A 24,670-nucleotide genomic window follows, 5' to 3' on the forward strand; every position below is an offset into this window, starting at 1 on the left:
TCTGCTCGGTAGTGATCCCAGGGCTCCCTGCTCAGCAGGGAGTCTGCTTCTCCCCTCCCCCAAAAAAATCCTTGCACACACTCTCTCCCTCTCTCTCAAAAATCTTGGGGGGAAAAAAAGAATCTAGCTTTTAAAAGGATTCCATTTATTCAGTGCTTTAGTTGTTTTTCAAAAACTATGTAGGCACATACTTACGCCAATCTTCTACAAAAAAGAACATGTGATGAATTAGGACAGAATTATAATGCAGGGATAAGAAAACTCGAAGGGATCCAAGAGTGCAGGAAGTTTAACAGTCGGAGAAAAGAAGCCAAGGTCAAGTTTCTTATTCCTTCTCTGGAAAGTGCTTGCCTATCGATTCTCCCCACTATCCACACCCTGTTCCAGAGAAGCCAGTAGGGCAGGAAGTGATGGCAAATTCAAGGACCCACGACGGGACTGCAGGTAGTGACTAACACAATAAAGAGCTGGAAAACCCATCTAAAAATTTTGGTTCCTATATCAAAACAAGGAAGCCAGAGTAAGTTTCCCTTCAAGATTTAGCTTTCAAAAGAATAGAAATGACATAGCTGTTTACATGCATGCAATCTGAAGGAGACTCCTAAGACCCGTCAGCATTTAAAAATTTAAGTAGATCTAAGCATGAGTAATTGCCCCTAAAACTGAATGTCCAATCCCAGTCTACTTCAAATAGGACCCAAAGAAAAAATAGACACTACTTTTATTTTAAACGTACAGTTTTATCAAGTGGTAACCTTTTGTAGGATGTTTGCGAGTATCGATTCACATTTTCTGTGAAGTAGACATTATGTCGACGTTTAGATCAGACTTCTGAGAAGTCAAAGGAGCAGGGGGAGATGAAATGATGGACATAAAACCCCGAGATGATTCTGTGGGGTTTCAGCCTTCTTGAAGTAGATATAAAACTGCAAGGGTGACATCCTTAATTTAAAAAAAAGAACTTTATTATAAAAGTTACTGCCTTTATACTGCTACTCAAGGAACTGTTTATATGTCTGGTTAGCTAAGACACTTTTTAAAATGTACTTGTTTTATAGCTACCAGCAATGCTCTTTACTCTGGCTTCTGCTTTTTTTTTTTTTTAAAGATTTTATTTATTTATTTGACAGAGATAGAGACAGCCAACGAGAGAGGGAACACAAGCAGGGGGAGTGGGAGAGGAAGAAGCAGGCTCATAGTGGAGGAGCCTGATGTGGGGCTCGATCCCATAACGCCAGGATCACGCCCTGAGCCGAAGGCAGACGCTTAACCGCTGTGCCACCCAGGCGCCCCTACTCTGGCTTCTGCTTAGGAGAAACAGGAACTGCACCCATCAGTCCAGCTCACGAGCAGCATTTGCAGATATCCGTACCAAGAAGGAAATGGAAACGTTCAATGGAAGCAGATAGGACCACTTTAAAAATAACCTAATAGCAACTTTTAGGGTTATATTTGTACCTCCACACACATGCACAGAAATTGAAAGCATACAGTTTTAGACCTATTAAGACATTCATACCTAAATGTGATTTTGTGACCTTTAGTTACATTACCTGGTCTATGATTGTATAGGTGTTATTAATGCTGTGTGGCCAATGGGATAAATCAAACTGGCAGTAATTTCAAGAACAGTTCTGTACACAGAACCATTGGCAAATGGTTAAGGTGTGCTATTAAAGCGTATTAGGGCTCCTTTCCCAAGCCAAAAAATTCACCTTTCTTCCTGTGTTCCTACATTGCTCAATTTGCTAATTTTACTTTCTCCCTAAAAAGTAAGGAGCACCTCATGTAGATAGGGAACAATGTTTCCTGCTAATGACAGTCCTAGGATGAATGGTCAAGAGGATCACTCTGCAACTGAAAGAAAAGTCTTTATAGATTTTTTTTTTTTTTTGGATCCTACGTTCTTTTGAAGAAAAAAAAAAAGGTAGAAATACAGAACATAGGCCTCTATATTCGCATTTAAGCAAGGTATCAAAACCTTTATTGAAGACCGTACATGCTGTCAAAAAATAGATCTCGACTTTCAGAGCACTGTATGAAATGCTGTAAATATCAAGGGGTCCTTCCCCAACCAACTTAGTCTACAAGGAAATAAACAAGACTAGATAAATTATATAATACAAAGCAACATACAAACCCAAGGTCCACATACACTTAAAAAAATAAAATAATAAAATAAAATAAAAAAGATTCCAAGCTGTAGCCCAAGACTTTTAGCAAACCTTATATTTTCTTTCATTGGTTAGAACATTGGAACCAGCAGGGAGCAGAGAATCTGTCCATTCATGTCATTAGTTACATGGCAGCCACCACCAAGGTCAAGCTAGCAGGCCCTGATCAATGTCAAAGCCAAATACATGGTAATACTTAAAAACTAATTTTTAGCTGTTGCAATTTAATTTCATAAATTTGCATCCTTTAACTAGGTCAGTGAGGAGCCACTAACGAGGAAAACCTGTAAGATTAAAGCCTCTGATGGCACCTCAGACCCAATTTTCATCAACGAGACCCTCTCAGGCTCCTGGTTTTCACCTTGTTCGTGTGTACTAGAAACACATGAAGATTTGCTTTGTGAAAGAAGAGGACGAGGTCTCGGTTTCTCAAGATTCTGATTTGGCTTCTCAAGATTCTGATTCAGTAGGTCCAAGGAGGGGCTTAGGCATCCACAGGCTCCAGGGGCCCTGAAGGGAAGGCGGCGGCCAGCCCAGGACCCCTTGAGAAACCCTGCTCCGCACTCCACCGCCACCAGCCGTGAAACCACCCCTCAGCCTGCACACATTCGAATCTCTCGTCACGTGGCTCACTTGAAAACTGGTGTCCCTGGAGCAAGCTACATGAAGGGTACAGGTAGGAAGTACAAGCCGTTTTCAAAGAAGGAAGAAACACTGAGCTGGTACAATTGGGACAGGTCTTACTGCCACGTAGTGACAGGCACCAATGAGTACTGTTTGAAGAGAATTCAGCGCTCTCTGGTGGGTAGGGTGGATTATTGCATCATTTATTCAAATGCTTAGTCTATCTCTAAAGGTAAAATAATTCCACCTCATAAGCATATAATTAGTACTGAAGGATCGAATCTTGCTCATTAAGATCAGATCGGGACATGACACTATTTGCTTGTCAAAATAAGTCTGTAACAGGTTACTGACACAACAAAGTTACACCCAAAAGAAAAAACGAATCAATCTTCTTTCAGTCATAAGACGCACGTAATGTTATGCTGGGCATTGCCCACACTTGTTTCAAATTCCAGATTATTCCTTTCCACTAAATACTAACATGTACTTTATCCTGAGATTTCTGGTCCATACGTCTGTTTTAATGCCAATGCCAACTGCAAAGATTGCAGGAATATAAAGGAGTATTACTAATCATGACACTAATCATACCTATAGAGCCTAAGGTTCATTTCCCAGGCAACAACACAACATACCTCGATGTGAAAATATTCAAGGGCTCCATATTTAAGAGCTCAAAAGTATCCAAAAATAATACTGAAGCTATCATAGCACCGAGGATAAGAGTAGGAGGATAAGAGTAGAGCTAGCTCTTTGATAACGTAAAGAAAAGCTTTTAAGTTGACTGGCTCTTCATGTGGGCCTATTTTTAGTCCCAGGTGGAGATAAGTGAGAGATGTTAGGGATAAGTGAGAATTAGTAAAAGCTCTCCAGTTGCTTTTAATCTGTTCATTTATTCAAAACCAAACCCTGCCTACCTCAGAAAGATAAATACCTGGCCATTACCCCAGGCTTCTCTACTCTCACCCACCCCGAGAATCCAACCTCCCTTCTCCATAATTCCTTCTTTGAGAAAGGAGAGTCATCAAGAAACACTAACTTTCAGGAAGAGACATCATTCAAGCATTCATAGAAGTGCAAAAATTAATATTTAAGAGAACTCAAGGTTTTCACAAGGATCAAAAGGCAGCAACAGAACTGCTAGAAAACTACCACCTCTCCAGAAAAACCAATTATCAAATAGTTACTTGACTTCTCTCTTAGATGACACATTACAGGAGCTAGACACCCAACAAGTCTTTTTCTTTGGGGGATTTGTTGGTTTCTGGGGGTTTTTTGGTTGGTTGGTTGGTTTTGGGTTTTTTTGGTTTTTTTACTCCAGCAGAAATCCCATGTTCTTTTTCCTTCAATAAACCTCAACAGTAAGGTAAAATTAAAGGGAAAACAGAATAGCTAACTCTAATAACAGCTTTAATACATATTTGAATACCTATTTTAAGATGTTCTCCTCAGCCATTCCAGTTATTTTCACCTCTTCTACCAGATCAAAAACTCCTCTGCCATGGGTCCAAGGAAAGGCAATTCAAATCTCTGAGCTGCTCTACAAGGGGATTTAGTTCTAGGTCACCAGAATCCAAGACCTTTATAGTCATCTGGAGAAGGCTGAGAACTATTTAAAGTATTCACTGTAGGAAATGGTCCTAGAGCTTCCAGAATTACCCTGAAGCTTATCTGAACTACTGGGTTATTCCTGAGCGTGATTCCTAGAGGTCTTGGCCATGACACAAACATAGACTGAATATTCCCAAAGCTAACACAGCACCATGCATCATTCCTTATCTGTTCGAGAAGGATTTTGGTTTTTTTACATTCTGGCATCACTGTAAGGAAATTAAATTTTGTTGAACCTTTTTAGAGAATGATTTGGTGAAATAAATCCTATGTTCACATGCTTTAACCTAGTAATTCTTCTAGAATTACAAAATAAAACGAGAGGTTTATACACAAGTATTGTTACTATAGAGTTTATTTTAAATAGCTAGAATTATAATCAACCTAAAACTTCCCAGAATATGGGAACGATTAAATAACTATAGTCCTGCCATATGGACTATAATGACATAGGAAAATAATTACAATTGTTACATGAAAAAAGTTGCATTTAAAATTGCATATGCAATGTAATTCCAACTCCATTAATACATACTCTTCTAGGGGGAAAAAAAGACAAGAACCATTTTTAATTTTATATATCTGGATTGTGGGATTTAGAGCCATTTTTCCCCCACATTTTCCTGCATTTTCCCAGTTGTCTAGAATAGGCTTATTTTTATAATGAGAAAAGCTTTTTCACATTACTATGGATAATACTTTCCACACCAAGCAGAAAATACAGATAAGTTCCTTTTCAAATAATAATGTATGAAAAAAAAATCTTAAAAATCTAATATTGTAAACACAGACTTTAATAGGCTAGGGTTTTTTTAATGCATATTTTCAAATATGTCAGAATATATTAAGCACATTATTCACTGGTTTTGTAATTCACATATATAAATTAACCAATTTCAAAGAGCTCCTTGGTTTCGTGAATTATTGATGTTGTCACCTGCTAGAGACTTAATTCCAAGAAAAATATACGAATCACTACATCACAAGCACAAATCCTTTTGACACAAATTCAATTTCTGTGGCAATAACATATTGACTTAGCTTTATTTTTCTATTTTATGACACTTATTAATGGCAGAGATAAAAGAAATCTATCATTTTTCTTTATTGTAAATGTAAACGATCTCACGCTATGTTAAGAATGTTAAGGTAAATACCACTCACCTGATAACTCTTTCATGCAAACGAGGACATGGTACCAAATAAAATAGGATTTTAAGAAAAAAACCTAATCTCCTACTCCTAATCTTCCTACTACACAATTAGAGTGCCAAAAGGGGCAAGACACTACATCAAAAATGAAGAGGACTCAGTCCCTACCCTTAGAAGCTTAAAGCCAAGAGAGCTGCAAGACAATAACCACAATAAGACAGTGAAAGCAGCACACAGGAGAGGTGCTCACTGGTGACCAGAAGGAAAAGCCATCTCTCCTTGCTAATTACATCTGCTTCAATACATGCTATTAACAGGCAAACATTATAGCCATGATCGAAGACTCAAGTCCAATTAATCTTTAGCCAGGATTCGGGTACAACTTGTAACAGAAAATTTCCTCTTCTGCCAGCGTAACAGAATCCGAGGGCGGGCACTCAGCAAATGTTTATTAAATATGACTATATTCTTGACAAGGAGTACCGTAGTAAATAAAACAAGGACTCCGGTCCTAAAGGAACTTTCCTTCTCTTGAGGAAGGGACGGTAAACACAATAAATAAGTTACAGAGGATGTTAGAAGGTGACGCTTGTTACGCTAAAATGAAAAGCAGCTGCACGGTGAGGGGAGGCCAGAAAGCCCAGCGGGAGCGTCCACGGGCTGTGATTTTAAATGTGGGGGGCTGGGGCCGGCAGGGGCCGGAGAGAGTAGTGTTGGAGCAGAGCGGAAGGCGCCCTAAGGGGGTAGCTGTGTGGACAAGAAGTAAAGAAACTCAGAGGGAAAACGGCCCCCGAAAGGAGCGGGTCTAGGGCGCTCAAGGAACAGGAAACCAACGCAGCTACAGCAGAACAAGACAAAGTCGAAGGGAGGGAGCCGCAGCAGGTGGGCGCCAGACCTCTGTAAGGCCAGGGGCTGTTTTATTCCTCCAACGAACAGTCACAAACACAAAAAGTACAAAAACACGCTCTGAATAATCAACTTAACCAGTAAACAACAGCTGAATACGCACACGATACAAGAAGCCTCAGAGGGAAGGAAAGCAACAGGGCTGTTCACAACCATTTCCTTCAGGGCGCTGTAAGTGGCTTGTTGGCCCATGTTGCCAGGCCTTACTTACTAAGAAGTGTTAGAAATACTCTCAAAACACTGTAAAGCCCACAAAGGCAGTTTTTGCACCAACTATTTCTATTGCATTAACAAAAGTATTTTAAGTATAGAATTAGGGGGTGCTGGAAGGGATGAGGGGGGCGGGGGGGTAGTCGAAGGAATAGCCAAGCATGTTTGAAGAAAGTTAGAAAAAATTTTTAATTACAGCAGTTTAATTACAGCATAATCCGTCAGACCCCACTGGAGTCTGAGCACCAGCCCTAGGGGTTCCTCCCACAGGGGGTCCACAAACGGTCAAGTGCCCACAGATATCTGAGCCCCGCCACAGGGTCCCTCTCAGGCAGCATCCCCTCTTTGCCCTTTCCCCTCCAAAACCTTTGTAAGCAATTCCCCTGCTAGATTGATCCACCAATGTTTCCATTTCTCGTCTGGGCTCTGCTTGAGACGCTGTCCTAGTCCCTTCCTTCTCCATACCTGCGCTCAGGCCGTTTCTGTTACCCTGTACGGTCGGTCACCTACTCACCTTTCAAACAACGCCTGCCTCAGGAAGATTCTCTATCTTTCCCACAAGCTCACCTCTCCTATGACTCTTATATACTGCCCTGCGTTCCCCCAGCAGGAGGCTAACAGCCTGGGTTCCAGAAGCAAACTCACCTGGACTGGAATCCAGTTTAGATACTGATCAGCTGTGTGACCCTGGGCAATTAAATTCTCTGGGCTTCAGTTTCCCCTGGTACCAGGAGAGTAGGAAGCGGCTGTCCTCATACGCTTGTTCAGAGCCTTAGTTGAAAAAGCCACATCAAATCCCCTTCCTTCCCACTAACATCTCCACCAGTATCACCTTGGTTCAGGTCACCATCATTCTCAAGGCCACATCCAACAGTCTCCTCCCACTGGGCACTGAAATCATCCATTAATCCACTTAAATCCATTTGTTATTGATGTAAATGTATGCAGGTCCCCTGCCCAAAGTGGGCGTGGGCTCCTGAGAGCAGGATTTTTGTCATGGTCATTTTGCCAGCAGCTCTATTTGCTGGGCGTCAGTTACAGTGGACCATTCTCTTTACAGCTGCTGAGGCCTCTCGCGTGTTGCCATCTTACTTTGGGGCTGAGAACTCAAGCAGGGGCAGTTTCCCAACGCCATGCCCAGAGCCCGGGCCTCAGGGCAGGGACAGCTAGATGGGTGAATGAGATGGGTGGAAAGCAGACATACTGAGTAGGTATTCCACACATAAACCTGTGGTAAGGGTGGGTCACCCTTCATTATCATCAAGAAATGATGAGCCCACCTCTCTTCATCCAAAGCTCTTTGTTTACAGTTCCCTTGGGTCACTGATCATTGTTTGCAGTTGGTGTTTACGTCTTTCATTTTCTTGTTTTATTTTGTTTTCTTTTGTTTTTAATGTACCAGAGACCTTGTTTCCCTCATCTTTGAGTGCCTAGACCTCATACAGGGCACATTTTAGGGTCAGTGGTTTTCAACCTGACCACAAAAGACAATCAGCTGAAGAGTTTCTGTTTTCTTTTCTTAATATTCCAAACCAATCGAATCAGAATACCCAAAGGTATAGCCTGTCACAAGGACTTGTAAAGCTCCCCCAGGTGACTCTACTGGGCAACCACGGTTAAACACCAGTAACTTGGACAAACTCTTCTGAACTCAGTCTTCCAGTGCCAAGACTATCATCAAGGAAACTCCAAAGACCCACATGTGTTGACATGATAGATACTTGGCATCTCTGCCTCGTGCACAGAGTCCCTTCTCTATGTCATAGGGGTGGACCCAGCAGTCTTCATTGTTCTCTGTGAGCCAGGCCTGACCACAGATGTAACAGAGCTCAATCCCTACACCCAAGCAGAGACAATCATATCCTCACTCTACCGAAAATCTGGATTTGGGATTCAGGAATGAGAATCTGTTCTTGCATAGGCCAAGACCATGTATGCCTGGAACTGTGAGGCTCTGAGCTTGGCTGTGTGAAGATCAAAGGAACAGAAGCTGTGCTCTCTGGAGATACAACAATGGAGCAAATGCCTAGTGAGAAGCAAAACAAGGCTGTATGACCCCAGAAAAAGAGAGAATGACGGAAGCTGCCAGCTCTTGGTTCTAGGTTCCAAACCCTTGGGAGGACCAGCTACATTTACTGTGCTTGATCCAAGAATATACCGCTCTGTCTTTATGACTGCCCTTTGCAATTTCAAGCGAGATATTATATGGGGGTCTGTTTCTTTAAGCCAAAAAAGGCTCTGACTGAGACAAAACCCAAGACTCCCCCCAGCACCCAGATGATACAGCCCACCTCGTCATTACCACCACCACTTCCTGAGCACTCCTCATAATTACCAGTACACCCAACGGTCCTATTAATTAGCCATTATCCCCATCTTAGAGATCAGAAAACTGTCACAGAAGTGATTTGCCAGGCTGGAAATGGACCCTTGGTCACTGTGACTCCAAAACCTAGACTCATTCCCCTTCCTTTCCCATAGTCCCCGCTGCTACCATGAGACAGCAGCTGTTATCAAATCTAGGGAGGACTTGCAGTGGAAATGAAACAGTTTCTGAGGCAAAGAAATTTGAAAGAGAAATCTTAACAAGAAAAATGAATGTAATTCCAACTGGATGATTATTAAGCATTATAACACTGACCACTAAGTTGTATCTTAAAAGTTCGGGTGAGTAAGTATAAGAAGTTGGGGGTGGGGGGGGATTGTGATTTCTATAAACTAACAAGAATATGTTTTGCTAGGGAGTTTCCCCATTTATGTCTTAAAGTTGCTCTCTTAAGTGTGTAATAGAGATGGAGTGAATAGTTTATTTCTAATTTGTAGAATTTAAGCTGCAGTATATACCACAAGCCTTTGAAAACCATGCTCTCCCAATTCAGACTAAAATATAAGCCACAAAAATATCCACATTCAAGAACACACATACACACACACACACACACACAAATCAAAAATTACAGGGCAATAGCTAATCAAAGAAAATTAAGTATTTTTAATTATTGATGAAGTTTGAACTCTTCATAATAACTAAATCACCACAAAGTTTTCTTGCATAATTTGATTACTACTTTTTGTTACTAGTCTCTACATTGGTTTGTCACTACAAATGAGCCCAAAGGACTCATATTACGAAGTGAACATCTGAAAAACAGAGGAAAAGAGCACAATCCCAACTCTTACATTCAGTCCTAGTATTATGCATAAAATGTAGTTCATTTTACATTTCTTCTAGAAATATTAACCAAGCTGGATATAGTTAGCATCTAAGCTAAGCAGACAACACATTAGGCCTGGCCCAAAAAGACCTATGAAACATGGCAGCTGCCCTGAAGGAGTTGACAATCCAATAAATAGGCTCTAGAGAAAGAAAAAAAAAAAGAGCCTGGGTCACTTATTTTCTCCTCCTGGTGATTCAAAAAATAGTATCACAAAAGTAACTGTCCTGCGAAGGCTACCCATACTGAAATACACAGGTTCCTCGTCTTAATGCTCTTCTTTGCACGTGTCATCCAGAGGAATTTGGAAAGATAAGTCCTTGAATGGGATCAGATACAAAGCAGCCCAATACTGCACCAAATCTGCACTGTGACATATCACGACATAGTGAAACTCCAACACAGAGCATTCTATGTCACACGTTAGGTTGTGAACACACCAATTTCTGCAGTCAAGCTGCAAGCTCAAGCAACTACAGTCTAAATTGCTTGACAATCTTCCAGCGATGTCAAAATTCAGCTCTAACAACAACCCAAGTATATTTGCAAAGTACTTCTAAAAGTCCAAAGTTTCACGTTGATAATAGCTCCATTCAAGGACCCCAATAAAATAGGTCAACAAGGATTATGGGGAAGTCCTCAGCTGACAGCCAGAGCCATGAGAAGGCACCCAATGATCCTAATAACTTAGTGCAAATTACTGAGGACTGCGGCTCTTCCAAGGGTGTGAAGACAATCCTCCCCTATTTCTTTTCTTTTTGAGATATCACTGACACTTAACATTGTGTAAGCTTAAGGTGCACAGAGTGTTGATTTCATACATTTATATATTGCAATGATTACCACCATCGCATTACTGATACCTCTATCATATCACATAATTATCACTTATTTTTTTGTGGTGAGAACATCTGAGATCTGGTCTCTTAGCAGTTTTGGAGTAGATGGTACAGTATTGTTGACTCTAATTGCTATGCTGTGCATTAGAGATATCGAACTTATGTTTTAGTTGGAAGTTTATAGCCTTTAACATCTCCCCAGTTCCCCCATCCCTCCCCCGTCGCTGGCCCGTGGTAACCACCATTCTTCTGTTTGTACAAGTCTGGATTTTTTTAGATTCCACATTGTAAGTGATATCATACAATATCTGTCTTTCTCTGTCTGGCTCATCTCACTAAGCATAATGTCCTCCAGGTCCATCCGTGTTGTAGCAAAGGGCAGGATTTCCTTCTTTCTCACGGTTGAAAAATATTCCATTGTGTGTTTATATATATACTGCATCTTTTTTTTTGTCCATTCGTCTGTCAACATTTAGATTGTTTCCATATCTTGGCTATTGTGAATAATGCTGCAGTAGACGTGGGAGTGCCATGTCTCTTTGAGATCTTGATTTTATTTCCTTTGTATATATATCCTGTGGGACTGCTGAATTATATGGTAGTTTTATTTACAATATTTTGAGGAACCTCCATACTGTTTTCCACAGTGGCTGAACTTATAGTCCCACCAACAGTGCACAAATGTTCCCTTTACATCCTCACCATCACTTGTTATCTCTTGTCTTCTTGATGACAGCCCTTCCAACGGGTGTGATCCTACACCTGGTTCTGTCACTGCTGATGTCATTTGGCTCATAAACCTATCACTGATGGTGGCATCAGAGGCTATGAAAGTGCATCATCTTGGCCAGAATAAGATGTCCATGATCTCCAACGGGAATAAATCTTCACATCACCGCAGGCAGCCTGACTTACAAGAGAAGACACTGAGGGCCACAGGCAGTCCCTTTAAAAATGAATGTAGGTCAAAGTTTGTCATTGGCCACTAGCTACACAGGGCTATTTAAATTAATTCAAATTAAGCCAAATTAAAAATTCAGCTCTTTGGGAGCATTACCCTCATGGAGCTAGTGCTATCAAAGTGGACACAGCAGAACAGAATATCTCACCACAGAAAGTTCCTCCTAAAAAATGTTGATCTAGGTAGTAGTAAAAGCTAAAGAAATGGACAAGCTCAGGCTGAAAGGAGGTATAAACTGGAAGATGACAATCGGAGACAGTACTTAGGAACACCAATTTAAAGGGGTGCAAAGAGAGATGAGCAAAGATCAGAAGAGAAGAACACATCATGGCAAAGGTTTCAAGAAGCAAGAGGTCAGTGCTAATCCTGTGAAGTCAAGTAGGATAAAGTCTGAAATCAGCCACCAGGTTGGCAATTGTTGATCTGCCAAAGCAATTTCGGTGGAATGAACGGAAGCAAAGGCAAGGTTGAGGAACAATGGCAGGTGGCTGAATCTGTCCTCGAAGAAAACACTCTACCCTTGGCCAATGCCATCGTAAGAGCAGCAAAGAGCTAAGAGCTGTTTAATACTTATGTGTCAACCCCCATTCTAACACACCGAACCATCATATTCAATGTACCATATAGGTACTAATGTTCCCATCTCGTAGATGAAGAAACAAACAAAAAAAGGAGTAATTTTCCAAGGTCACACAGCTATCAAATACAGAGCCAGGATTTAAATCCAGGTTAATTTCAGAGCCTGAGTCCTTCAAGATGACATAAAATGGACTCCTTGGTAACACTTCCCACTTGTTGGTTCACACGTCTCTTCATACCAGACTGGATGGGAGCCTCTTGAAGACAAGGACCAAATTGTATCTACCTGTGCCGTACTTGGTATAAAGAGCATTCAAATATTTACTGAATAAATGGAAAGAACTGACTGTAAGGGAAGGAAGCAGAGCATAGTATTCAGAAGGGGAGAAGGGTCAAGAGAAAGTCGGAGAGGGAGGCTGTTTGGTTTTGCTTCTGCTTTTTCTTTTATAATGGGAGGCACTGGAGCGTTCTTAGAGAATGCAACCTATAAAGAGTGAAACATACCTAATGGAATGGGACTGGGTCAAGAACAGGGGTAAAGGGATTAACCCTGAACAGGAAAACAGACATTTCTTCTGTGGATATTGGAGGGGAAAGGAGGAAGAGTTGCAGATAGAGAAGATTACAGGTGCAGACAGCAGGAAATTGAGCAAGTTCAAGCAAAACGGCCTTTATTTTCTCTCTGAAGAAGGTGTCAAGGTGAGCGCTAAGAGCCAGGGGTAACCGTCTCTAAGATCTTTTAAGTGAAAGCTGTGGAATGTTCCCATGTGGGTACAAGTGGGTATTTTACACACACATAGAGTATCATTAAAGGATACAAAAGAAATGAATAGAAGTCACCATGGCCGCTGTTTGGGAACAAGCTGATTTGGTGGCCTGGGACGTAAGAAAGTCTTGGGGATCTCGCTCTGTATTGTTACACTGCTGGCCTTTTTAAGAGGTGCATACATTACTTTTTCAGTTTAAAAAAACTATTTACAACAAAAAGGAATCGAGCCCATAGCAAAGGTAAAAAGAGTAATGATAACGGTTTAGCACAAATGTTAAGAGAAATGGAAAAGAAGGTAACCAAAGTTCAAGGTCATAGCCAGGGCTCTGGAGTTAGACCGGCTGTGCTGGTATCCATCACCCCTTATCCCCAGCTGTAGCAGCTCAGGAAAGGCCCCAAACCCCTCTCCCCACCTCACGCTTCCGCTTCCGGCCTCTTGCCCCACAAGAGGGTGGTGAGAGTGCCTACTTCGAAGCAGTGAATGAGGATTAAGTGCTTAAAATAGCGCCCAGCCCACTGGGAGAGCTGAATAAATGTAGCTATTGTGATGATGATGATTATCCAGCAGGTTTGAGGACCCAGCAATCAGCGGGCCCCTGGATCCAGAATGTAAGGGAATCAGTTCAGAGCTGGAAGGGTTTCCACCCCGATGCAGCAGCCCAGTTCAAGACCCAGAGGGCCTGTCCGGTTGCTCCAGGTTTGGAGATGTGAGGCAAATGGACAAGGAAACCAGAGATTCTCTCTTTAGTTAAAGTCTACCTTATGTCAATTTTGAGGAGGCGAGGAATGGGAAGGATCCTAGTTCAAAAGTTCCAGGGTTAAACCTTTGTGAAGTGTGGGTATAGTGTGGAGCGAAAGTCAGCAGGAAACTGACAAAGAAAGACAGAAAAGGTCAAGGGGCTGGAGGTCTAGATGAAACAGGAAGGAGGGGAGTAGGTCCAGGAAACAAACCTCTCGGTGTGTTCCCCACTTGAATTAAGGTCGGGTTTCTGGACACAGTGCAGGTGTCTAGCAGGAATGCAAGGAGAAAGGGAGGTGGGAAGCTGAAAAGAATGGTCAAAATGCTGCCAGTAACTGGGATCCTGTCACATCTCCTTCAAAATGACCAGCCCTAGAGAATTCAACACTACAGATGAGAATCCCCCCTCCTCTGGTATCTGAGGAAGAATCACAAGAGTAAAACTCATAATAGCTGTCACGTAGTAACTGGTAGGCACTGTGCCCACGCTACTGAAACATCATTACCTCAACTAATCCTGACAACAAGCTCTAAGTGGATATACTGTGGTTCTCTACTCCATTTTACAGACAGGAAAACTGAGAGGCACAAAAATTCATTAATTTGCCCAAAGATACGCAGCCATATTTGCATCCACTGAATCTATCCTAAGTCCTTTTTACCACAGCGGGGCTGTAAAGCCACATTGCCGGCCCCTGGAGGAGCCTGAATGGGTAAGCTCAGTTCTCCAATGACCCAGATATGCTTCTGATAGCCTTTACATGTCCTTCCCCACCACCACCGAAATCTTTTATAAAAAGAAACAGACATTTAGGGTATATCAATAACATTTAAATTTAAATTAATCATGAATAGATTAATGAACCAGGTGGTATAAGGTTACAAGAGTAATTTTGCATAGATTTTCAATTAGCCAAGCATTCACAGACCTCCAGTAGTAAGCTCAAGCCTATGCCAAGCATTGCAGAGAAAGTGACTTCCAAGAGCTCACAAACACATGCATAAAGTAAGCGAAAACAGGTTCAAGATACAAGATAACATATCAATAATAGCAAAACAATAACTTCAGAAGAGAGGCTGAATGAAGTTTGAGCATGGTCTTAATTGGAGACCATCACCTTTTATAAAGAAATGAGACTGTCACATTGAATTTCTGATTGCGGATGATGTGCATTCTGGTTTTCATGTTCATTTCTCAGACTGTCAAATTTTTCATTAGAAATGAATTGTAATTGTCCTTATGAATTGCATTCTACCCAAGGATTTGATCAACACAACAGTTTAATACCACAGTACAGTCCATAATTAATGTCACCAATTTGTAAATCCTAGTTAAAAACTGAATGTTACAAAGTTTCAGTTTCTGATGCCCAAATAAACAACCCACCATGCAGCAATTACAGAATAAACTCCCCACATCCTGGGAAGATACTTTATAATAAAATAAGCCAAATAAATGCACTATTATGGATCTTACAATTAGACTAATCCATGTATCTCACTAAGAGTTTCAAAAAATTCTACATCACAACTCCAAAAGAAGCATGTACTTTTCTCTTTTAACTTCCAGAATAACCTAGAATCAACGATAATTGCCTTGGACAGCTGAACAGGTATTTAGCCATCTTTAACCCATGAAGGTCCCTCATGAAATAAATAAAAAGCCCTGTAAGCCCCTACACCTCAAGGAAATGAAGAGAAAAGATTATAAGGAAATATTGATAGGAAAGGAGAAGACAGACATTTCAATAGGATTTATAGAGTTTCACTTCTGACACTTACTGGTGAGCACACGGTGTTCTATCCCTTTTTTGCATGACAAAATATATATATTTTTTTTTAATTACAAGGGAAAAGTCTCAATAAACTATTAAGAAAAACTGTTTTGAAGCACACTTTATACATCCTTCACAACTGAGAAACACGTACTCATCACTTTGAGCTCATCACTAGACGAAGAACTAAAGGGGCAAAACCTGTGCCAGGTTCCTGTACTTGACCGCCTTCTTAAGTCATCTCTTGGATTCCTCAAACTGAGTCTACTGATCCCTTACTGGACTCTCCATGTCCATAAGACTTTTTCAATTTCGTATTTTTCCAAGATTATCTTAAGCATCTGCAGTAAAATAAGCATCACCCGGACAATCTGAATGACCACTCTAAACCATGGTCCTCCCACCAGAAGTGTGGCTTCCAGTGGCCACACTTGCATGTGTGTGTGTGTGTGTGTGTGTGTGTGTGTGTATACACCACAATAGGGCACCAGAAGAAGGCTAAACAACATCCATTGCACTACACAGGTTTTCACAATCTCCTTACTCAGTAAGAATTCCGTTCCAAAAGGTTGTCCGTAATGCCAAAATAACACTATTCAAGGAACCACACACTCAGAGCTATGGCGAGGTGCATTTCAAGAGAAAAATGAATATAGATGCCGGTGGTCTTGGCTTCAATTCCTTCTGCTCCTTTTCAATAATTTCATACAGTTGAATAGGAAATACCTACATATGGCTAGATTATCTTTTTTACCATAACCAGGTTTATAAGAGTTCACTACTTCACCCAGGGCCTTAAGTTAAGATCTTGTGAGAAAGACAGTAATGGTAGATGACAGGTCTCTCCCAATCGTGCGGGGCTGCGTCTTCAGCTTTATCACTGTCCTCTGCTTCCTCAGCCTCTGGGATTCCATTTCCATCCAAGAGTCAAGCTGACAAAAGGAAAACAGCCATACGCATATCTTCCCACTATTATATCCAACGACGATGACTTAATTTCGGCAAAACATCATCATCAATCACATTAAATTAATGTTGTTGTTCATTTGAATTTTATTCGTTTTATAGTTTTGTTTTGGGTTTTATGTGAAAATCTGTTTGAGTTTTACAGTTGTAAAAGAGCCATAAGCATAAGGAGTTATATTTTTGGTTTATATCTATACATATATAAGTAACATTATTTTTATTATCATTCAAGTCCACACTGGAGAATCACAAGGATTTTTTTTTCTAAGTTTGAGGTTGTTGCTTTCGTAGGTTTCTTTTCTAAGTTTCATCTGTATGCAAGCATCATCGTTTCATGGTCCCCATTTTACATATAAAAACGTAACCCCTACAAAGCTTGAAAACCTTGCTTTGACCATGCAGCCATCACAATTAGAAGCCTGCATCAACCCAAATGTCACCTGGCAGGCCAGGAGAACTGAGAACAGCAGGACTCTGCCCCCGCCACACACGCCATGAGGAAAAAGCCTGACCCTGGGAAGAGTTTCCAGTATAGGAAAGTAATTCAAATACCCGATGTAATATCCCCAGTGCCCTAAAACCTAGAACACATTGTACTACCACTATTACTACTGATGACAGCAACAACAATCCTGTAAATGGCAAATATTTACATCGTGGTTACAACGAGCCAGGTACTCTTCTAGGCCCACCACACAGTAATTTCTAATCTTCCCAACAATCCCATTTTACACATGAGGAAACAGAGGCACAGAGAGAAGGAACTAGCCCAAGTGAATGCATGGCAGAGCTAGGATTCGAGCCCTCACAGTGGTCCAAGTCACTGCTCATAAATGCTATTCACAAGGCCTCGTCTATAAAAAAAAAAAAACTCTAAGAAAGGATGACAGTGGGTCTTTTTGAAGAACATAATCTATGGCAAGCGTTTCCAAACAGTTCTAATTAGCTAGTAACTGAAACATTCCAGCACCAAAACTTAACTTACTGAAACTCTTAAATCCTTGCCTAAGTTAATAATGATTATTTGATTTGCTATTTGAGAAAATTATTCCCAACAGTAGGCATTTCAGTGCCACCCTGCTGCTATGGAAAGAAAAGTTACCTTTGTAGATCCTGTTCAAAGAAAGCTCATGCTTTGATCCTTAATATCCCATGAAGTAAAAGGTTATGCTTAATCTATATTTTATAGATCTAAAAGTCAAATTAGTTTCTGGGAGAAACAAGCAGAGTGTGATGGTAAGCATATTCTGTAGCATTCGTTTCATTCCTGGTTGGGAGGATACTATGTGCTGAGTTAAAGACAATTACATTAGTATAATACGTAGCAGTTTTTTCTGGTATTATTCTGCAAGCATAAACAAGTTATACACATGTTATTTTACATTCTATATAAAAAGCCAATTTTAAATCCAATTTATAAGGCAATAAATATATAAAGATTCTAGGACACAGCAATAAAGTTATGCCATAAAGTAGAGTTAATTCACGACGACAATAATAAAAGCATGACAAATTTTAGCATTGTACCAACTGCACAAAGGTGTTTCAGGTAACATCTGTTCAGAAGCAATTGCTACAAGACAGACGAGATGAGATGCAAGGTTTCACAGTGTAATAAATGTATGTCAGTTTGCTTGCTTCATAATTAAAGACATGAGTCTTTGAAAAAAGCAATTAAGACTTGCTCTAAATCTGAGACAATTATCCCTACTCCCATCCCTTTTTACCCCCCACCACACACACACACACACACACACAAAAGATCCAAAATGATCCAGAAGTAATAAATGCCATATATCATCTACTTTCAGCAGCTAAACATACTCCCAAAAGCCACTTGATATATTTTGTTTCTTTTGATAAATCATATACTAACAAACAACAAAAAAAAAAAAAAAAAAAAAAAAAAACTTTTTTTCTCTTGTTAGGAAGGATAAACAGGGAAAAAAAGTCTGAGGCAATTCAGGCAATTTACTTAGAAGACTGGCCTGAATAAAATAAATTATCTTACCTTATGAAGGTTTCAATGTCGAATGAGTTAGGTGGATTTTGACATGAATTGACACTCAAGGGCCTAAAGACTTCAAATAAGAACACTGTGTCCAATTCTTGACGATTTAACTCTAGGACAACTGAAAGCATCACTTTCGCTGAGAACTTAATGAAGAAATAAACTCAAAAAAAGCACACAGAAATCACCTCCACCTTTTCTCAGCTTTCTAGCAACTACGAAAATGATGCAGAACAAGACGAATTCAAGTTCTAGTTGCTGTTCCAGAAGACCAAACTGTTATCTTATATCCACCCCAATCATAAGCAGTCCAAAATAAAACGATACCACAAGGAAGAGATTTAGATGAATCTGATGGTTCTCCTAAAACACGCGTATATAAACTGTTAAACCACACCTTTCAATGTGGTCACCCTCAGAACCATACCTGCTATTCGTTTCCTGTGGCTGCCGAAACAAATTACCAAACTTGAAGGCTCAGAACAAAAATGTATTCTCTCAGTGCTGGAGGCCCAAAGTCAGAAATGAGTTTCACTGGGCTCAGATCAAGGTGTTAGCAGTAGCGCTCTTCCTCTGCAAGCTCTAAAGGAGACCAGTTCCTTCCGTCTTCCAGTTTCTGATGGCTGCCTGCATTCTTTGGCTTGGGGCCACATCACCCATCTCTGCCTTGGAGTCACATCACCTTCTCCTTTTCTGAAGTCAAATCTCCCTCTGCCTCCCTTCTTACAAGGACACCTAGTGTGCATTTAGGGCCCAGCCTGATAATACAGAATAATCTCCCCATTTTAAAAGCCTTAACTTAAAGTCCTTTTTAGCAATAGAAGGTAACACTGACAGGTTTCAGGAATTAAGACATGAATATCTTTGGGGGGGGGGTCATTATTCAGCCTGCCATACCTTCCTCAAGATATAACCAAAGCAACGAGGTGAACGTGCACTAATCTCATCAAGCCTACTCTGATTTCAAATCCCCCCAAGTTCCCAGTACAATAGACAATAGTTCTCCAACTTCATACCTCTTCCCATCTCACAAGCTGCCTATGATCAGGATATCACTAATTCTATATTCATTAAAAGTGTTAGTATTTTTAACGGCACCTGAATGAGGAAAGTAGTAAAGATTAAAACTCCAAATGAGAGAGAGAATACAGGACAGTGACTAAAAATGTGGGAAACAGCTTGCCTGGGTTCACTGCCATCCTCACCACCAGGCAGCTGTGTGACGTAAGGCGGTTCAAGCTCTGCGCTTTGCTTTTCCCATCCAGCAAACAAGGCTAGTAAGACCACACACCTCATAGAGTTGTTGTAAGGATTAAAGGAGTGTGTGTGTGTGTGTGTGTGTGTGTGTGTGTAGCACCTAGAACAGAACTTGGTTCATTCAATAACAATAAGGTTAACTATTATTATTAATGATGCCCAAAATGGTAGACACAGATATTACTGTGTGAAAAATCACAACCAAAATTGAAGGTACTGTAATGACATAATTAAACAATAACTAACAATCTGTTCGATGGAAACCATAAGATTAAATGCGAGATTTACACTAAAGTCTGTGAGAACTTTTAAAGGATATTCCTAATTAAAAAGGAGCGCTGCTCTGCCAACTAGGATCACCAAATGCACCGACCTCCTATCAAAAAACTGGCCCACAGCCTAGAGATGGGAACTTCTCCAGAAGCCACACATCCTGCTCTTAATCTGGATGTGGGGGCCACTACCATCTGTACTATATGTTTCTAAGAGCAGTAAAAGGTAGGAACAAAGTTCCCAGCATCACTGAAAGACATTTCATGACAAGTAGGGCAAATGTTTTGTTTTGTTCTAGAAGGGAAATCAGACTCAGGCTCAGTTACTGGGAGTGTGACCTAGGGCTGGACAAACTTTAATGGTCCTCCTGCACTCTATCTACCTTCACAAAGCCTTCGTCCAGGTACCTGCCTTGTCCCCCCGGCCTCCAATGGTGGCATCCTGTCCCCCAGTATCTAACCCCAGCATCTCAATACCCACTGCTTACCATATTTTCTACTGAAGTCAAGTCAGTTAGTTCACGAACAGCCCAAAAGTCGGTGATTTCCTGTGAAGCCAAACAATCATACTTTTGCAATAGACTAATTTCTACTATTTACACAGATCTATGAGGAGAAATTCTGGACTACAAACTTCTATATGCAGTTCAAAAGTAACTTGAGACTCGTCACTATACCTATAGCAGGAAACAAGGATGTGTCTGCTTTATTAAGGCTCAAAGTAAACTAGGATCTCAGTGGGCACCAGAGCTCTTGCCTTCCTCATCTAAGACTGGAGCAAGGGGCAATTTCCCACGAAGCTCTACTGCCAGCTTGCAGCTTTGTGGAATATGCAAAAACACCAAAACACCTAGATCATCCCTATTTCTGTGACTCACTGACCTACCTTACTCATTCCAGTCAAAAGGAGCTGCCCCTGGCAAGTAGATGACCAATGACTAGGTGGCCCGAAGAGATTCAGGCTAACAAGGCTCCATACGAAATCCAGAGAAAGCCAAGAACCGACTTGACATCTAGCAGTAGAGCAAACTGAACTACAGGACGATCTCGTATAGAGGCATTGTTGAGATCTCATGAGGAAGGGACGGTCTCCATCCTCAAAACAAGAGTTACTAGGGTAAGACCGAGAGCAGTGTGGAACTAGGCTGACTGGGAAGAGCTGCTTAGAAGGCAGCCTTAAGATCGGCATACCAAGCCTCAGGCCAGGAACAGAGTTGGGGCTAAGCATGGAACCCTGGGCTCTCTAAGAGTCCTACTTCAATAAGAGGTGGTCCCAAATCAGTGGCACTCCCAGAAAAGTACTCCGGAGAAAAGCATCCCCACTATGGCCTCTTGGAAGACAGGTTAAGATAAAGCACTGAGCTTACAAAGATCTACTAGCACAAGAGGAAAGAATAAGCCACCATGAGCACAAGTCAATGTAGACAGTCCAAAAATTGCACGCACCAGAACTATCAAATAAAGAATAAAAAGAGTCACACAGGAAATGCCTAAAAAAGTAAAAGAAACAAAGAACTATCAGGAACGACCAGGCAGATTTGAAAAAGAAACAAATGGAACCTACAGAAATAAAAAATACAGTTGACCCTTGAACAACACAAGGGTTAGGGGCACTGGCTGATCCCCATGCAGTCAATATTCATGTATAACTTTTGACTCCCCAAAAACTTACTATCAATAGCCTATTGTTGACTGGAAGCCTAACCGATAACATAACAAATTAACATATATTTTCCATGTTATATGTATTAGGTCTGTATTCTCACAGCAAAGCTAGAGAAGAGAATATGTTATTAAGAAAATCATAAGAAAAAATAAATTTACAGTACTGTACTGGAAGAAATCCATGCATAAGTAGACCTGCGCAGTTCAAACCCATGTTGTTCAAGAGTCAACTGTAATTGCTAAACTGAAATATTCCAAACAAGTTAAATAGCGATTAAACATTGCTGATAACAGAATTAGTGAAATGGAAAATATAGCTAGAGAAACTACCATTTAAGCAGGAATCTAAATTAGTTTCAGGGATTACCAATACTCCAAATTACCTCTAAATTAATTATGAAACGATGATTCAAATCAGACTCCAATCTGAAAACAAGCACTGTGGGGACTCCTGGGTGGCACAGTCAATGAAGGGACCAAGTCTTGATTTCTGCTCAGGTCATGATCTCAGGGTGGTGAGATCAAGCCCCGTGGCAAGCTCTGCAATCAGCACAAAGTCTGCATGGGACCATTTCCCTCTCCCTCTGCCCTTCCCCACCCATGCGCACGCTCTCTCGCAAATAAATAAATAAATCTTAAAATAAATAAAAAATAAAAGCAAACATTGTTTTAGATATATTTATTAACTTTAAAGCTTCAAAGTATTGCTTTTAGAGGTCATTTCATCTTTACAATAACCCTTTTAACCTACTTAAGAAATGAAGAACAGATTGAAATCCAAATCACCTGATACATCCTTCAATGAAACTAACCTAAATACTAGTTTAGGTTCTGTTTTCATGCCTTCCTTGCTGGAAGAGTCACAGAAAATCACACCCCATGCATTCTGGAGCACAGGAATGAGAAACAAAATGGAATGACATTACTAACACAGAGAGTAGACTCTAAAAGGAAGAAAAGTCATTGCCCCAGGATTCTTCTCACACTGGCTAGAATCCCACATTGCCAGTTTAACTCTATCCTGTTTATTCCTCACCTCTGTTAAAATAACAACATAGTGATCCTCCTGCAAAACGTCCCCTGGCCTATGGCCATCTTGATACTTAATTTAGCAAAATTAATCCATGTTGTCCCTCAATTTCTGTATTCTGATACATATCATAGCTCTGCTCCCAGTTTTATTCAACCATCATTTTTAACTGTTATACCTAGCAACTCACTCCACAAATCTCTGTTCCCTTAATGTGTGTATACTGACTTAAATTCCTAATGAGTTTTATTTGTTCACAAAAGGCACATGCAGTACTGTATAATCTATAACTTAAAATTTTTTCCATACTCCTAAGTAAAATGGACGGGTCCAATATTAAATTTTCAATTGTTAGATTCACCCCAGAGCTACCAACCTATAGTGATTTATTTACCCACACCTACATAAAACAATCATCATTGCATTGCATCAATAGGCCTTCTTTCACTAGCTGACACCAACAGAAAGATTCACAAGCCGCTGATCATGACATCTCCCTCGGGTGCCAAAGTGAATAAGAGAAGCAACCAGAATAGCGAGTTTCAAATACTTAGACTTCTTTCCAATCTAAGCAAAACATTCCTTAGCCGTGACTACATAGCCCGCCAAGTTTTTTACATCTACCTTAAAAAGTTCTTCGTGGATTAAAATATTAAACAGAAAAAGAAATCTTATCACCTAAAAGTTCACTTTGCTATGTCTCATACCCTCAAGACGCTAGAGGGGTGGGGAGAAGTTCGGCTTAAAAAATGCAAAGTTCACCTAAGTGACGTCAATACAGACACATCTGAACCGCTTTCCATGTCAGCCAGAACAAATATGAGGCAGCACAGTGATCAGTGTGTTTGTCAGAGGATCCAAACAGAATTGGACCCTGTCGTCGTAAATCTATTAGGAGACTGGCAGCTCTAGAAACTTAGAACAAAATTTATCCCCCACCCATCCTCATCTCCCAGGCCCTGTGGATCCACCCATGGCTGTCAGCCAAATAAAGTTTAATGAAATCGAAGGATCCCGGGACCTGAGCCGCAGCCCTTCCGCAAGGCAGGAAAGGAGCTGCCCCACCACAGCTCCAGGCGAAACTTACAAACTTGGGGCGTTTCTCTCCAGGCTCCTCCGCGGGGCCGGGCGGAGGGTGCTGGGGGCCCTTCCTGCGCTGCATCTTGCTTTCCCCGCAGCTGCGGAGCGAGGCGGAGGCGGGGTAGGGGGCCCCGGCAGCCGAGCTCTGCTTCGGGTGGTGCAGCCGCGGCCGGTGCCGATCCATCTTTCCCGGAAGCTCTGGAGGACGGAAAGAAGGCGGCCGCAATGCGAGTCACAAGAGGGGAGCTCGGGAATCCGCGGCGGACTGGACTTCCCGGTTCCGCCGCCCGCCCAGCCAGCCAAACTCAGCCCAACCGCTGCTGCCGGTGTCACCGCCAACACATCCGAAAACTCCCGCCACCGTGGACCGCTCGGGACCCGCCAATCCCGCGCTGCTTTGTCAAGGACACTCCCGGGACCCGCCTTTTCCGGGCAGAACGAAACGTGATTGGCTGTGCGGCCCGTTTATTTCGCCATTCAACACCTCTGGCGGTCCGGGCAGCCCACCTTAAGGGCACCGGTGGGATCAGCTCGGGAAAGCCTGAGAACCTACTAGAAGTCACTTGTGTGGGTTTATTTGGAATTTGGAGAGCCGGTTCCTGCAACCTGGAAGGCAGGCGAGACCCTCTGAACCACCATGTGAGCAGCACTGGAATATGAAATCATCTGCTAACCGTGGTGCTATGGCCACTGGGAAAAGTAGTTCTAGGATCTGTACTTGAAAATGCTCTAGGCAAGTGAGAAACCATGACGCTCCAGAAGGATGCCTTTTGGACATACTGAATGCCTGCTGAGTACCTAAGTGCTGAGAGCCTCTCTGGGGTGGCAGAGG

At 41.4% G+C, this 24,670-nt stretch overlaps 1 protein-coding gene across 3 annotated transcripts in view; it reads right to left on the reverse strand.

Annotated features, from left to right (window-relative positions):
• Nucleotides 1-24,197, reverse strand: part of DIAPH3 (diaphanous related formin 3) — a 475,864-nt gene extending 451,667 nt beyond the window's left edge. For all 3 annotated transcript variants that reach the window (XM_040623366.1, XM_040623355.1, XM_040623377.1), the window contains exon 1: nt 23,846-24,197. In XM_040623366.1, the coding sequence (XP_040479300.1) occupies nt 23,846-24,022 (177 nt within the window). In that variant the 5' untranslated portion in view covers nt 24,023-24,197. The remainder of the gene's footprint in view (nt 1-23,845) is intronic.
• Nucleotides 24,198-24,670: the final 473 nt, after the last annotated feature.

The sequence above is a fragment of the Ursus maritimus genome, unplaced genomic scaffold, assembly GCF_017311325.1.
Source record: "Ursus maritimus isolate PB19 unplaced genomic scaffold, ASM1731132v1 scaffold_10, whole genome shotgun sequence".
Taxonomy (NCBI): Eukaryota; Metazoa; Chordata; class Mammalia; order Carnivora; family Ursidae; genus Ursus; species Ursus maritimus.